Source organism: Camarhynchus parvulus, chromosome 2, assembly GCF_901933205.1.
Source record: "Camarhynchus parvulus chromosome 2, STF_HiC, whole genome shotgun sequence".
NCBI classification, from domain to species: domain Eukaryota; kingdom Metazoa; phylum Chordata; class Aves; order Passeriformes; family Thraupidae; genus Camarhynchus; species Camarhynchus parvulus.
Window position 1 is genome coordinate 68,447,263 of NC_044572.1, and position 18,005 is coordinate 68,465,267.

Genomic DNA, 18,005 nt, shown 5'->3' on the forward strand with positions numbered 1-18,005 from the left:
ACATGAGAAGTTTGGCAGCTTGTAAATTATCTCACACAATTACTGCCTATTGATTCCTGAGCAGCAGAAGTCACAGGAACATGAAAGAGAGATACACAGAATATACTTCCATTACATACAAACACTGGAAAAAGTATAATACTGAGTTAAAATAATTCTCTTTCAAAACAGAACACACTGATCTGTCTGTTCACCATCTACACAAAACAAAGGAAAAACATACTTATCTCAAGAGACAGCCAGCAGGTTCTGCAAGTTTTTATTCAGTCTTACAAATGCATGAAGAAACCATGTGAGCCAATTCCTTGTGAAAACAGATTCTCTACAACAGCATTTTTAAAACTATAAGTAGTTTCTAAGATATTCACCTAGAAAATTTATTCAATTTACTTTAAGTCTGTGTAATAAAAATATTTAAAGCACTTTTTGATGAAAACACAACAACCTTCATCCCTCAGTCTGGACACACACTCAACACTTGGCCATATTAATTCCACCATGCACTCAATACATGACCAGGTGCACTCCCTCCTCTCATCTTCACCACCAGCTGCATCCCATCTTCAGAGACTAATTGTGGCAAACAAATTCACTTGTGGTCAGCCCTAAATGGGTCAGCCAATTCGACTACGTGGACTTAAGTCCCTTTCAAGTGAAATATTCTCATCAATTCCAAAAATTTACTGTTTTTCAGTAAAATTTTTCATTTTTGGATCACAACATCCAACTCAAAAGACAATGAAGTCCCTCTCTGATGCTCACAAGTTAGGTGAGCTTTGCTATACAAAGTAAACTGTAAGCAAATGAAAATCTGCCACACTTCGCATTTGAGAGCAAACTTGGGTGGAGTAGCAATCCAGAGTCAGTTATAAAAATTACATTTAAGACACAGGGAAAGCCATTTAAATGGACACAAAAGCAGTGATGTTTTAGTTTTTTTTTTAGTTTTAGTTTTCTTCTGTAATCTAAACATGTTTCAAGATAGTTAAAGCGGTTTTTATTACAAAGAGCAAGCAGCAGATTAAGTGAAACAAATCTAAACGCAGGCACATTAAAAAGTACAATTATATACAATTATATAGAGAGGAGTTGTTTCCTGGAGGTTTCTTTTCATTTCCAAATGGCCATTAGCACAAGCAGGTACAAAGGACCTACGTACATAATGACATGGTACAGAAGTCTTTCATCAGTAGCACCTGATTACAGCAGGGGCATGAAACAATACTTTTTAAAAAACAGAAAAAAAAATCAAATGAGATTCAAGGAAAAGTGATGACAGATATGAAAAGTAGAGATACAAGGAAAATAGTGTGAGAAACAACTGCAGCAAGAAAAAATGAGGGTCCCTACATTTGCCTGTGTTCAATGAAAGAGTGATGATGTCACAATAAAACTTTAAGATGAAAGTAGTGAGATTCAGGATTTTCAATGAACCTAAATTTCATGAATGACAGTAAGCAGAAAATGCTGATGGAAAGCTGCAATTTGTTCTTCATTTAAAGACAATTTGAGATACTTTATTTTACCCTCCAACTAGTAAAAAATGCCCAGTAGGAACATGAGCTTGAAGGACAGTACTTCACATGCAATACATAGTACAACTGTACAAAAAAGGATTTATATTCAATCCACACATGGTGACATCTTTGTAGACAGCTGCATTTTTAATGCTAAAAAACAAACCCAAGAAAACAAATTTGAGTTTTTGGGAGAGACTTGGACATTCTGTGCAAGCACTACTTAAGTGAATGGTATCAATACAGAAGCGGAATTTCGCTCATATTTTCAGAATTTCCACGTATGTTCTCCAAACCCAAAAGAGAGATATAATACAAAAAGCACACACACTAAAATATACCAATACCAAATGCTACTCATAACTGCAGGTTTGTAAGGGATATGCATGACAATTTAAGCTTATGCATGAGCTATACAATTCCCAGGGGGAAAAATGAAACTATTTTTTAATATACATATATAGAGACCAAGATAGACTTGTAATGAATTACTGCAAATGAATCTTGTCTACAGACAGAGGGACACAATTGAAGGAATTTTTTTTCAATTTGATGTTTGGCTGACTTGAAAAGTTATTAGGAGGGTTTTTTTCCAGCAGATGTATTCGTGTAGAACCATAAATTAACAATGCTTTTATCTGTGCAGACGTATTTTAGACATAGTCACAACAGACTAGAAACATAATTGTGACTGTGTGAGGTATGTTAACAATATGTTATACTGTATGGTTTAGTACTCTTATTTTTATCGTACATTTTTACCAGTAGTTTTCCCACTAACAGATACGCTACAGCTTGCTACATACAGACTTGCTACAGCTGTCTTCAAAACGAAGTGCACACTAAAATGCTCAAACTGAAAACAACTGTATTTCTAGAATGTCTGGCCAAATGCATCTAAAAAGAGACTGACTCCACATACACACAAGTTTGTTTCACTAACTTCCATTAGTAAATTAAATAAGTCAGGTTTTGGAAGTTTTCTCATGAAAACTTGCTTACCATTTACTTATAAACAAGCCCATTTGTGACTTGATAAAGTATTTCTGGTTTATTCTTTTCAACATTACAGGGTGAAGATGAACCAGTAGCAAAAGCTTACATCATGATGGCATGTAATTAAACCGTAAATCATTTATCTGTTGATTTGCTCATTATACAAGAATCACTTCATGAAGAAGTCATCATTGTAAAAGATACCGGGAACCACAAATTGAATCCAGAAAACCTCAGAAAAGGAAGAGTGAAGCTTACTACCCATGACAACCCTAAGTATTACACTGTCTTTACAATTTCAGCAAACATACACATACCGGATTTTCTGCTTGGCACACTGTTTTACCTAGAATAGAACTAGATCTGATACTAGACTTATAGTTAACATTTTAGAATAGTCTTATTAATGCTTTAGCAACAATTTCAAATACAAAAGAATTTGAGATTTCACATAGTGGTTATATTAATGAGAAGTATAATACAAATACATTTGGTTACAAGCTACGATACACTTTCACTTCCCTCAAACACATGTTGAGTATAGTTAATAGAGTCATAAAACGTTAGATGTAGTGGTCCTTGCTTCCATGTAAAGGTCATGCACATTTACTTTGGATTCAAAACAGGTGTTCAATTCACTTGTACCACAAGTGCTTATCAATAGAAGTCCCTCCTTGCACTACTCCAAACTTCAGGTTCTGTATAGACTAATAGCAATAAACCTAATTTAACAGTACAGGATACATGGGCTCTTACAAATTCTACTACAGAACTTGTATCCATACACAGCATTTATATTCTCCAGAGATTAGTTGGAAATCTCCATGGGTAATCACAGCCTCTAAGCAGGCACAATCAACTAAGAGCAACAGGATACAACATATACTAATTAACAAAGCCTGACAATGAACACAGTTTAGCAAGAAGTAATTTTTCTGTAAAAATTGTTTTGCTCCCAGAACTTCGAAATTATAGTCATAATTTCAGCATATATGACAATATTTGCAGATTAAATGTGCATCCCAAAGCAAGATATAGACAGCAAAAGGCAACCTGAAGCTCAGTTCCACAGGAGTTGCTAAAAGGTCAAAAGGAGCAACTTTAAATAAACACAGATTTTGAATAGCAACCAGCGTAAACAAGCTCCAGCTAGAGCTGCTGTACACTCCCCCCTCTGTCTGGTACCAGTCAGACTCCTTGAAGCTGGCTTTGTACCAGCTGTACTGTGTTAATAATGCATGCAAAAAGATCAGCGTAAGGGACACTGGTGTAGACTAAACACGACAAATCAGAAGGTGTTAACAAAGGTCTCTCCAATAGCAACAAGGCAAGGGTGCACTCTGGCAATTCCTTCCTAGTAGCACTGGGTTCATTAGAAATATGAAAACAAAGTGGCAACTGTATTTTAGAACTGGCAGAATGTGGTAAGAGAAATCTAAGAGATTATACGCTGGTAGCTGCAGCTGATGCATCAATCTAACAAGCACTAAGTGCCACTTTATTTTTTAATATCATAAAGCTAGGACTATACTGCAAATCTCTTTTGCAGCCTTCAGAATTTTTTTGCATGAATCTCTGTGATAAAGTTTCCACACGCCGATCACATTCAATGATGAAATTTACTGCATTTCCATACAAGCCATTTAAAAATAAACATCTCAGCCTCCAGAAAGTCTTTGCCTATCTCGTGGTAGCAAGCTGACGTTTACCATTAGGTGGCAGCGTAAGATCATCTGTTTCCTTTTCCCAAATGAACTGTTTTGGAAGCTGGCGTGGGAAGAGGGAAGCATCTGTACTGAGTGGGTGGATACAGAAGTATGTGGAATGCACTTAGCATGTCAGCCTTTGCTTTCATGTACGAGATGGATCCACCAGAGTGACCTCTGCTACATGCAAAACAACAAACACTATTCAAAAATTTTCTAGCCACCACTAGGTCTGACTGATGTTACTGTTTTGCAAAGAATGAATTTTCTTAGCCTGACAGAGTAGTTAGAGGAGTCAGGGAACCCTTGGTTAAACAAGGACTTGTCATGCAGGAGGAGGAAGTATGTGGTACATTGGAACAAGCAATTCATTCACAAACATCACGTAGATGTAAATTTTCCATCAACATATTTAACCGGCGTCTACCAGACATATGGTTCTCTTCCAGAACCATACAAAATTCTGACTGATCTTGTGTTACCAAACTGCTTTTGCAACAGCTCTAGACTGCTAAAACCAATCAAAGTACTGCCACATTGCTGCTAAGGTCAGAATTTTCACACCAAATTGCACATTTCTCATACTGAGACAACTACTCTGCACACTCATTTTTCTTCCTGAAACCTGTTTAAGACTTCTCCTGGAGAAGCTGGCAACCCAATGCTTGGACAGGTGTACTTTTTGCTGGATTAAAAACAGGATGGCCATGCCTAGAGAGTGGTGGTGAACAGAGTTACCTCCAGCTGTTGGATGGTCACTGCTGGGATTCCCCAAAGGTCAGTACTGGGGCCAGTCCAGTTCAGTATCTTTATCAGTTATCTGGACAATGGGATCGAGTGTACTCTAAATAAGTTTGCAGATGACAACAAGTTGGGTAGGGGTATTGATCTGCTGGAGGGTAGGGAGACTCTGCAGAGGGATCTCGACAGTCTGGATTGATGGGCTGAAGCCAGCTGTATGAGGTTCAACAAGGCTCAATCTTGCTTGTGCCACAACAACCCCAGGCAGCTACAGGCTGGGGGCAGAGTGGCTATAAACAGCCTGGCAGAAAAGAACCTGGGGGTGCTGGCTGACAGCAGCTGAACACGAGCTGTTGTGCCTATATGGGCAAGAAGGCCAAGGGCATCCTGGCCTGTGTCAGGACTTGTGTGACCAGCAGAACCAGGGCAGTGACTGTCCCCCTGTACTCGGCACTGGTGAGGCCACATCTTGAGTGCTGTATCCAGTTCTGGGCCCCTTGACTCAAGAAGATTGAGGTGGTGGAGCACATCCAAAGAAGGACAATGGAGCTGGTGAAGGGTCTAGAAAGTAACTTTTGTGAGATGCAGCTGAGGGAGCTGGGGCTGTTTAGCCTGGAGAAAAGGAGGTTCAGGGGTGACCTTAAGGCTCTGTACAGTTGCCTGGAAGGAGGGTGTAGCCAGGTGGGGGACGGCCCCTTCACCCAAGCAACCAGCGACAGGACAAAAGGACACAGCCTCAGGCTGTGCCAGGTGAGGTTCAGGTTGGACATCAGGAAGAATTTGTTCCTGAAAGGATCATCAGGCATTGGAATGGGCTGCCCAGGGGAGGTGGTAGAGTCACTGCCCCTGAAGACATTCAAGAAATGGCTGAACGTGGCACTTGGGGAGATAGTTCTGTTGACAAGATGGGGACTGGTCAAAAATTAGACTCCATGGCTTTGAAAATCTTCTTCAACTGCAACAATTCTGTGATTCTATTCTATGATCCAATGTTTCTGTAAGGATTCCTGGCTATATCTGCATAACACCACAGCCAGGAACACTCCCTGGGGAGGAAGGTGGCATAAACCTGCTCTGAACTCTAAGTGTGTGTAAAGGTAGTGATAGGACACTAAACCTTTGTATCAGTCTTTACCCCATACTAAATATTAAAACCCAGAATTCAAATATTAAGTATTTTAAATACCTTTTTTCTGGTAGGAATTTAATATCTGACAGCATACACAGAACAGGCACTAAGTTACATCAATGCCAAAAACCCCTTATCTGACTGGATATCTGTGTTTTAGACAGTGAATGAAAAGTTTTTAGGAAAGGAGGAGAAGAAACCCGTGTAAACACTCTTCTCCAAAAACATTTGTGACTTCAAGGGTCACCACCACCAAAACACAAGGATGAGAGAGTTCAAGTTTCATTACAATATAACTGATTTTTTTATTACCAAGTGAGATTCTTATTTACGTGACAATTGCACAGGAAGTGCAATTAATATTTGGAAAATGTGAAGAACTTACCAGCCAACAATTGCTAAACCTGCAGGCTGAAAGATGATGGCCTGACCATTATGTGTACACGTGGCGCTAAAATATCTTCACTGCATATATAACATTTAAAATATCTTGATTATGTAAAAGAACAGCCAGGAGGATAACTGTATATACATCATTGTCTTTTTTGCATCCTTGCAACATATAAATTTGAATATGAAAGGACAATTCCAGTGCATACTCTGAGTGTGTATATATATATATATATATATCTATATATCTATCTATATATCTCTGTTACTCCTACAATACATCTATAGGCAGTATTCTAATTATTTCCCTTAATTCATAGTTCAAATCTTTTGTTCACCTAAATCTCAGTCACTCCCAATTAAACTCCAATCTTCTATCTGCTGAGTCTGAATAATTTTTTTTGTCCCTGTCCATGCCTAATAATTTAGCAAACTGCTGTACTGAAACTCTTCCTTTCATTACATACAAGGTCTTTTTTCTGTTATTTCAAGGTCTCATTTGCAGCACCTTGAAAGCAACCATTTTGAACCTGAATGGTTCAAAAATGGTTCAAAAATGGTTCAAAATGGTTAACCAAAATGGTTAAAATTTTTGAATTTTAAAACAGATTTTAAATGGATAAAGTACTATAAAAATGTTTTAAAAAGCCACAAAAGGAACTTTTAAAGCCAAGCATAACCCATATAAAAAGACAAAACAAAACAACAAAATCCCTCCAAAAAACCCCTAAATCATTCCCATGGTGCAGTTTGTCTTTTCTGTATAATTTGCTAATGCCTGATAATCACTTTCTACAGAGAGGGCTTTTTTCTCTTGCAGTCTGTAGTCTAATCACCTTCCTCTGCCTTCTCTTCAGTGTACTCCTATATACTTAATTCCTATTCCATTTTATCACATCTGTTTTTCACTGCTTTTCTCCCTGAGCTTCTCAATTAATGTTTCTTTTGTTTACCACTATTTGCATAATCAACATAAGGCACTCCATTCCCTTCCTTCTCAGCCATCAGGCTGCAAGGGTTGTAAATCCCAATAAGTCAGACCAATGCCAAATGCTTCAGCTTCAAAATTAAAATACATATCAATTTGCACATGTTTAAAGAAAACATTTAAAGAAACCAAAGGTATGAATAAAAGAGAGATCCATAATGTTGCAGAGCCTTTCTGCATATACAACAGTATTATTAGGATCATATCAGGATGTCTTTTATTTTAAAGCATCCAAACAACTTTTATCACTTCTAGTGACAAATATTCCTGTATCTAGTAATGGCTATTGCTAATTTTTTGCTCATTCACTCTCTTTCTTAGCTTACAATTGCCTTTTTTCACTACCTTGTACAACTTCTCGATACTTAGCCATTCCATATGTAAAGTATTTGCAAACGTGAGTTTAACTAAACTATATGGTATTAAAGTTTATTTTATAGAAATTAATCTCACATTGCTCCAATTTATCAAGAAAATAATGGAAGATTTTCCATTGAGAAGGCATTCTTTACTTAAACCCAGAATCTTCATCTATAGTCAGAACTGTGCTGTCAACAATAGCACGAGGGCAGACCAGGCTTTTCCTCTCTTTTCCCTCTGCACAATATAACCCCTCAATTCCTTCACACAACTACTTGCTTTACTGCTCAGCGATAGGTCTCTCAGACCGGTGCTTGCCATAATCTTCCTGCTTCTCCTGCAATGAACCTGGGAGATCAAGAACAATGAACTAGGCTTGATACGCTTGCCCAAAGATTTCCTAATTCCCTCCCTCTACAAAAGATTATTTCCTAGCTATACCTATATGTTTCTGATTTATTTCTTTTCAAATGAAACTTTAGGTTTCAGTAACACATTTTCTAATGTTTTCAGGAAAAAAAACATTTAAAATACAACATTATTGGTTTTCTATGGAACAAACATCCAAATAGACAACTCTAAATTAAGCAAATCCTAAACTAATGCAGTTGAAGTTTCTATATGATAATTCTTAATCTATCATATGGACAATGTCTTAACTATAAGTAGTGACTCAAGAGAATCAGCTAACAAAACACTCACAGCTAGTTGCTGTGTAGCACAGTGGTAAAAAGGATTGTTGTATTTTTAATTTACAAAAAGGTGAGCGAGAGTGGAAGAGTGACAGAAAATCTCCTAGTAACATATTGGAATACTGTCCATAGTATGAAGGTCCGCATTTTGTCAGGGTTTGGAAAACTGAGGAACATGAAAGAATTACCTGTCAGAAGTTACACCAAAGGCTAAAGAAAAATACTTTAAGTGATAAAATCTCCAGCTTATTAAAAAATTGGGCTAGGACTTTGAAAAGAAAGAAAAATATATATTCAAACTAGGAAAGAAAAGCACAGCCAGAGGCTGGAAGGTGGTGTGGATCTGCTAGAAATCCCATATGGATTTTGGGAAAGTGCAGCTTTCTCATCAGAACAAGGTAACAATGGACACTGAAGATTTTTTCCAATGCACTTCTCCTCACAAACAAGAGTATCCAGCAGATGAGACCTTAGTAATAGTTTAATTTTAAATAGCCTTTTGTTTGGTAGAGCTGGCATCTTGATTGAGAGAAGTATTCCTGATGCTACTTCTAAGAGTTGGGCAGGTTTAAAGAGTGTCCCATTTAAAGACCCCTAATTCCCTTTATCATTCACTATAAAGTTACTATTTCAGACAAAAATTTCATAAATTCCACCATACTTAAGGACTAAAGTAAAGAAGACTGTGTGCTGGAAAACAGTATTAGTATTTCAATAAAATAAACTAAAATAAACTAGCTGATGTGGCATAATAAATCACATTTTACAGTACAATTTTAGCAACAGATAGCAATCTAATATCCTTAAAAGCCCCGTGAAACTCAAATGCAACAGTAGGTATTCTGTAACTACAATGAATAAATCTGAAGCCTTAGGTAATTTACCAATCCTCAAAATCTAAACATCACTGGGGTTCAATATATCAGGCTTTTAGATTATCTACAGTTCTAATTGATGATCCAAAATAGAGGATTATGAAGCAGGATACAATGTCCACTAACAACTCAGAGTACCAAGCAGAATACTAGCACCTAATAGATGCATGTGTTTCTAAATCTTTCCCTGCCCTGTAAACCATTAAACTTGCCTGGAATTCACCAAGACACATATAGAGAAAAGCACTAAAGAAGTGGATTAAAGGCATTTGGTACTCACTTGTCTATCTCAATACCGAGCGGATTAGCCGGACGTAAGGACAAGGGGGGAATCCCTTTGTTCCTGTCAGTGCGCATGTCATAATAGTTCATTTCATCCACCCAGACAGCAGACTGATCCAAGATACCTAGAGAAAACAAAGCACAGATCCTTAAAATAACAAGGGCAGTCCAGCACCATCAACTTCTAACATACTGAATTAATTTGAAAAATCCTGATAAATATAAAATGCATGCCTAGGTAATATATTGAAAGATACACGGCAAAACAACCTGGATGCAATTACGCTAAATTATTTTATTATACCTGCTGAAGAGGTATTCACGGCTGGGCATCAAACATCCTTTTGCAGAGTGCACAGTTTCACATACATTACAAGATTTTCCTGACCACAAAGTATTAGTATTTTCATTCTTGCAAGTATTTTAGTTTCTGTCCAAACTTTGTTATCTGCTACTTTCAAAAGAGCAATTAACTGAAAGTCTTCTCATTTGCATATTTTAGGGAAGATTCCTTTTCTGTCCCATTTGCTCTCCAAAAGGTAACTGAACCTTGGCCACATGCCAAGATAAATGACTTCAAGGACACAGAACTGACTTTGCTTCCAGTGACTTAGCACAGACAATGCATAAAGGCAAGGCACAGTATGTCCTGGAATCTCAGCTGAAAATGGAGCCTGCCCTACTCTTGGCCTTGCCCTCCTTTAACATACCCATCAGATGCAACACCAGAAATTACTCCATCTCCACATTTTCCCATATTTTCAAATATGAATTCTTCTCTCACATCACCAAAAGCTCCACTGTGTAACATTTGCACTTACACATTTCACCTTTCTATTATTAAGATATTAGTGCAGCTTGGGAGAAATTACATGTTATTTAATTGTCACTGAAGGGCTGAGAATAAGAGCCTAAAACAGTTCTTGTGGGAACTCTTGTGTTAGGAAAGATAACTATCCAGCTCATCAACGAGGGGTTCTGAGAGAAACATTTTCAATCCACAGGGTATTTAGACTGGATTCTAGGTTAAGCAGGGGTCCTAGACTGCTTGGCAAAATAATTTCAATGGTTAAGCATCTCATGAGAAATACTTAAGACTTTGTCTTGCAGGATGGTTTGAATTACAAATAAGAAATGGCACTGAGGACTCAACTTTCTTTAAAGGATTAACTGTCAGCTCAGGATTTAGGTGTAAAGCTCATGAGCTGGTCCAGACTTTGTATTTATCTACTACACTTAAGAGTAATTACTAGATCTGTTATTAAGTTTTCTAAAATTTCAGAAGTTTAGAGCTATTCCATAAAGAAAAACAAAGGGCTACTTTGCATTCATCGCTGAGGATTTTATCAAGATATTGAGAAAGGAATAATTTCACCTATACCCTGAGTTTCTATCTCTTTCTCTCTATATATATGGATATTTTATTGACATACTCTGCATTTTCTAAACAACTGAAAATTGTCCTGAGGTGGATCCATTTCAAATATACATTTTATATGAAGAGGCATTCAGTCATATATTTTATTAGTAAAGAAAATAGATGTGGATTTGAACAAGAAATATACCTATTTTTTCAGGTTTAAGAAGTTTGAAGGAAACAGTTGAAGTTCCTTTGCCACCAGACTTTGTAGTAACAATAATGTCTCCCTTGTCATTTTTAGCCTGTCCAACTCGACACACAATTTTACTGGCAGACATCCATTCTGCAGTGAGGAGACAGTTGTGCCCACAGATTGTTAAACCTGGGAAAAAGAAAAAAAAAAGAAATATAATTCTGTTAATAGACGTATCTTTTGAAATTCTGCAATGCAAATTCATTTATGATGCTACATGTGTTTTACATAAATAAATAACCCTTCACCAGTCCCCTACAGCCAATTACAGTCAAGGAATCACAAATACATTTTTCAGATGTTTCCTAGGTGACTTCAGGTCTTCTGTCCCAGTGACAATTCATGAGATTCAAGCAGTGCAGTTTGAAACTTAATCTCTCCCATCACTTTTGAGCTACTGCACTTTTACTTCACATAGAACAATAGATTTTCTGTCTGCAAGACACTGGAGAACTGCTGTTCAGTATTGCATTTCTGTGAAACTTCCCTTAAAAGGTGCACACAGCAAATTTTTCAGAAGTTCAGTCTATATGACTTTGCACAGAAAAAAAAGAAGACTGTAAAATATTTACAATGAACAATGTTTCCTCAACCTTACTTGTTTAGCAGAACTTCAGCGGACACAGAAGGCTGTTTTAGCTGAAGCAGTATTAATTGACAAATAATCCATCCCAACCTCTTCTATAAAAAATCCACAATGCGAGACTGATTCTGATGAATAAACTGCCCTTGTTATATGAAAGAATAATCATGTAATGCTCATCTATCTCCTATTCTACACTTTCTCACAAGAAGGATGACAAACTGTGAAATACAAGGTCTTTTCTCATAGGAAGAGACAAGCTCCAGTGTTCAAGAACACCTCTCATGACCAAGGTGCACCTTAATGTAAGGTCCAAGGCTTCCTGAGATTTCACATCAAATTCGTCTGATCAATCAAACCAATCATCAACCGATCACAACCAACTGATTCGTTCTGGTCAGATCAGGACTCTAGATGCTGGAATAGATGGATTATTTTCTCAGATCTAGAACAACAATTTCCATATTCATAGCTGGAGTTCTGCTGTCCTGGAAAACTGGCAAGATCCTAACTGCTCTAGTATCAATTTGAAGAACAACTTCATTAGGTTCTTCTTAAATAACACCCTTAGCCAGAAACATTTTGCCTTATGTCCAAAAGAACAAGGCTGTACTAGTGTGCTGGCTGTACTGGAGTACAAATTAGTCAGACAGAGCAGTTCCTCCCCTGTTGGCTTGACTTTTGTTTTTAATTTCTAGAAAGCTCTGACCAATTTAGAAAATACTTAGAGACAGAAAAGGGTCAGCATATGTGGCTTAGTACCAAAGCTTCACACTTATTTTCTCTCACAATTTAAGTCTCTGACATGACACAGCAGAGAAATTTGGCAGTTTTCATGGCTGTCAGACATAAAAATGCATTACTCCCTGCCAAAAACTATTTTGAAAATGAAATCCAAAAATGAAAAAAATGGAAAGGCACTGAATCTTATTACAACTGAAATTAATTTTACTTGAGAAAGGACAGTAGATTTGCTTCTTAAATGTTCTTTCTGAATAAAAGGGGGGGAGTGAGATGAAATAGGATATACAAACAGAAAGACTTAAAAAATATTTTGCTTATTTACTCATAAAATTTTAATCAGGCTTTAGTTTCATGGGGGAAAGAAAAAACCCCATATATTAGGATGCATATTACATACATGCAATAATATAACCTTATATTATTATATTATTACATCTCTTACAGTTTTATGCTTGCATCTTCTCTAAAGGAAAAAAGATTGTGATAGGAACTAAGACTAACTGAAACACTTTGCCCAAACAATGTATAAAGATGTTTTCACCCCGTATTTTCTGAATTTATGGTTCAATTGAACAATACTTTAAAATCCAGAACTAAGCTATAGTAACTGTTTGAAGATCCTTCTATCAATTATTGTCTACTCATCAGAGGTTCCAAAAGCTCTCAAGACATCAAGATACAAGGTCCAATACTTTTGAAATGGCAGGAAATGGCCTTTGCCTGTATCTTAAAAATGCAGAAGGAACTTAAGTCTCTGTCAAGATTTTATATACCACAGGAAATAGTAATCACAACTTCTAAAACAAATAAATGCATATTGGGGGAGAAGTTTTGATAGAACAGTTACCACATTTCTTTCTCCAGAAATAGGAAACTTCCCTTTAAGTAAAACTTAATTTGTATCCGTTGCATGGTATAAAGGTCTCTGAGAACATCATTCTCAGCTTCTAGTTTTTATGTGCCTTTCTATAAATAGGCATAAGTAATACTCTGATAGAGACTTTACGATTTTGGTTAAGCTCATATACGGACAATTTTACAATGTCTAAAAAATACAGCTACAAATGTCTTAAAAGACAAGCTAAACCATGAAAACACATATGTTACAGGTACCTCCTAGATTTGACATTTTGTACCATGAGTTACAGAGTTACAAATAAAAAGTTCATTTGGTTTCAAAGAAACAAAGAGATTACTCGACGGCTCTCTCTTAAATGAAACCAAAAGAATATTCTTCCACTATGTGATACTGTGTTAATATACAGAGAAAAAGTTTCTTGCTTTTCATTTTACACTAATGCATCTCAAACTTTTTAAACTTTATAAAGACCTCACTCAAACTTGCTTAACTCTCATGCCTACAAAGCCTCACTTTTCCAAGTACTTCCATTCAAGTAACAGGGAATATTTACATGACTAATTTAACCATTAAAAGAAATCTTTACTGGGGAAAATCTTCATCTGGGGTCTTAGCCACTTACTGGAGAAAGCTGTCGACTGAGCTAAGGCGAAAATAAGGGAATGCATTATTTATTTTTACCTCAAAGCATAAAATTATTAGCAGCTGTGTGCTACAAATATTACTCTGAAAGAAATATAAGAAGAAATATCAGCAGCTGGTCAGCTGTAATACAGAGGTACAGTTCAGGACACGTCTTCCTTCCAAGAACATAGCACTGATCATTTCTAAGAGGATCATTCCAATGAACCAACGGGTACTGAAGTACATCAGCCACACAAATACACAGAAATATACTCACCCCTAACATCACCAGTTATTTGAAGATTTTTTCAATATGAATTCTATAGTGTACCGCAACCTCACCTAGCAGCTCAGGAAAATACTATTTCTCCTTTTGAGAGACAGCAAACTGAAGTGGAGTGGAAAACTGTAGTAGCTTAAACTTGGCCATAAAGCTCATTGTGGTGGCCATGAATGGAATTTGTGAACTTTGGTTTACAGCCATGAAGCGAAATATTTTTTCTAGCAAAGCCAAACAAAATTCCAATGGCCTTCAGAGGAGTCGTGATTCCACAACAAATCAGACAAATTGCCTCTAACATGACTACTGAAGTACACATATGCATGACTTACAAAAAAATAAGGGAAATTCCAGTAGTTATAGCTAACTTGGATTTCCAGGAGCCTTTACTGAGTCTTTCTTGAAATGCTTAAGAAAATGATGCAGCTATAGGATACGAATCTCTAATGGATAAATAGCAGAGCAACATAGAAACAGGGTTACAGTATTTGATGTGTTTTGACTGAGGAAAGTTCCCACATGGTATGTGCCAAGATCATTTGTGTTCAGCACACTTATAAGTGACAAGATAAAGAGGTTATAAAGTTTGCTGATGATTTTCTTTTATTCAGAGCGTGATGACCATAAATCCCAGAAAAATACAAGCCAGAACTTATTAGACTGAGTGATGCACTATAATGTAGATATTATAACACAACGGCTGAAATTCACTGAACAAAGACAAGATGCACGCAGACAAAACCTTAAATTCATAGATGTCACCCTCAAACTGACTACTAATCCTCATGCATTTAATCACGGAACTATAGTAGGCAGAACAAGAAAAACATTAGTTTGATTCTCAGCAGGAGTTACGCAGAAAACAGAACTCTACGGCCAAAATACAAAACAAAAGTGAAAGTACAGGGTTATGCCACAGGGCATTCACATCCTGAACACAGCACACAACCAAGATGTGTCACCCACAACTGGTAGTGAAAGTAAAAGAGATTCGCTGAAGAGCAAGAAGAAAGGACAAGGATTACATGCAGAAAAATTAAATAAGCTAAGACATTTCAGCCTGAAAAGGAAGCAACAGAGCAGTAATGAACAAGGTCTATGACCAGGAGAATCAGTGAAAAGATCTTGTCCCTCCTTCAGCACAGGAGCTACGACGATTCTAATGAAGTGACCATGTTAAAAATCAAAACAGTAATGAAAAGGGTTCTCCACATATTGTGTAGCTAAATCACAGAACCTGCTTTGTCATAACTGCTACAGACACATAAATTGACTTTAATTCAAGGCATAGCAATGTCCTGATTTAGGGAAAATTTGGGAGAAAATCCCCAGTGACTCTGAATACACTGAAAACACTTCTGACATTAAAATTTCAAAGAGGAAATTCTCAGTTCCTGAGAAAGTAACAAAGGAGCATCTCATTACATCTACCCTCTTCTAGTACACTGCAAAAAGCATTTCATGTTCAGCAGAGGATGCTGAGTCAGATTAAGGGTTCATCTAAAAAGGTAGAGTTAGTCTGGTTGGTTATACATTGAGTAGCTTCTCTGAATTTATGGATTCAAGTGCATATTAGTGTTAAGGGCACTCCTCATTACATTCAACACAGATTCTGTCATGCAAAAAATTTATCTCTAATCATATCCAAAATGTTACATTCTGCTGTACCAAAAGGGTGATTTTAAAACTTACCTAGGAGATCTGTAGGTCCAGTACCCAAATTTTCTCCTCTAATTGTCACTTTTGTCCATGGGATGCCTTCATTGGGAGAGATACCGGTTACAAGTGGGGGCTGCCGTGCTCGAGACATGATGAATTTTCAGTTACTGCAATCTGAGCTGCCTTTATCTGTTCATCAAGAAATAATAAATTAAAACCCCATAAATTATATAAAAATTATTAAAATATTTTCAACCTGTTCTTCTAAAATTGTAGGGAAATACAAATATAAATATGGAACACCACTCAAAGTCTTTTTGACACAGTCATAAAATAATAAAGAAATATTATACCTTCTTTGCACTTTTAAAAAGTTAACTATATCTTTCTGAAAGAAAAAGTATATTCAGAGAAATATTAAACTTTCTGAATGCTTAATGAAGATGTAGACACAGACTTCAAATTACTTATGTCAGAATTCAAATGAGTCTATTACAACTTCTATTTGAAAATTATTATTGTATTCCTTAGGAAGTTCAGAACTGTTAATCTAAGATAAGTAACAGACTATGATTACATATTTGGACAACTTCTCCATCAAAATAAGACCTACTGACATAGACAGTCCCATATGAGGAAGCACTCCACACTTATTTGTATAAAGCATCAATGCTAACATGCACTGAGAAAATTAGAACATGACTTGCAAATACTACAATAGCAGAGATCATCAACAAAACAAACAATACCCAAACACATCAACAAAAATGTACATAAAATTATTGAAGAAGCATTTCCAGCAGAGTGCTCCTTTGCACCAGAAATTTAGTCATCTCAGGCCAGTTTAATCAGCTCTGTTGCTCAAATACAAATAGGGTACTGATGTAATGCGGTCTACATTTAGTTTACTATGCAACTGATCACAAATGCCTATTTTTTATTAGCAGTTTCCTTTGTGTAGCTCTGCAGCTATAAACACCAATAAGAAACCAATTATATATATATGATCAGTATAACCTGAATTACAACTCTTATTAAATACCATAACCATTCCAAAACCTCAGTTACACACAAACAACACTTTAGTGTAAACAATTTTGGAAGTTCAGGATGGTAAAAAAATATGTGGAATATAAGTCAAGCTTCATAAGGCTCCTCTTAGCTATTGTTTTTTTGACCAAAATGTATTTTCTACTTTTATTTGCAAATGGTCAAGTCCATGAAACCCAGAAACTCTCTAAACCATCTCTAACAATAAATAGCAGCAGAACTGCAGTTTCCAAGTACCTGCAGTTAAGACACACTAGAATTAAGACACACTTGTTTCAGCTGCTTGTGCTTATACAAAATACTTCCATTGCACCATACCCCATGCTTCTACACAGCCTCCCCACATTTTTCACTGGTAATATCTAGATCTGACAAAAGAATCAAAGAAGCTCCCACCAGCTGATTTCATTCTTCACATTCCAAAGTTGGAACACACACTGATAATTAAGATGGAAATAGACAGGGCAGGAAGGAAGATCTCATGCTAAAAGTAATCAAATACTACCCTCAGAACAGGATCTCCTCTCTCTGTCCGTCCACACCATAGATGCATAACAGGTCACCTAAACCAAAACTTTGAATTCTGATACAACTTCAGAGCCCACAGCCACACCTGAAGTCAGTGTGAAATGTATCCCGAATATAGGGAATACCGCACAATGTTCTGAAATAATGAGGTCCTAAACAACCACCTCAATTCTATAAATGTGTCTGTTTTCAAATATCTGTTTCTTGGTTTTACATAATTAAAATAGGAATACTATCACTCATTTCAAAAGCTGCTTTTGAAAACAAATTCATTAACATAGAAAAGGCATTTAGATACCCTCAACACAACAGAAGTATTAATATCTTCAGAGAGCTTTTCACACTGAACAGTGTGCAATTAATTACAGATGTAAAATCATGTTGAACAA

General features: G+C 36.6%; 1 protein-coding gene across 1 annotated transcript in view; it reads right to left on the reverse strand.

Moving 5' to 3' along the window:
• EXOC2 (exocyst complex component 2) overlaps window positions 1-18,005 on the reverse strand; it is a 126,689-nt gene that overhangs the window by 96,750 nt on the left and 11,934 nt on the right. The window contains exons 3-5 of the mRNA XM_030944161.1: window positions 16,072-16,227; window positions 11,242-11,418; window positions 9,675-9,801 (exon numbers count right to left, since the gene is read on the reverse strand). Of these exons, the coding sequence (XP_030800021.1) occupies window positions 9,675-9,801; window positions 11,242-11,418; window positions 16,072-16,189 (422 nt within the window). The 5' untranslated portion in view covers window positions 16,190-16,227. The remainder of the gene's footprint in view (window positions 1-9,674; window positions 9,802-11,241; window positions 11,419-16,071; window positions 16,228-18,005) is intronic.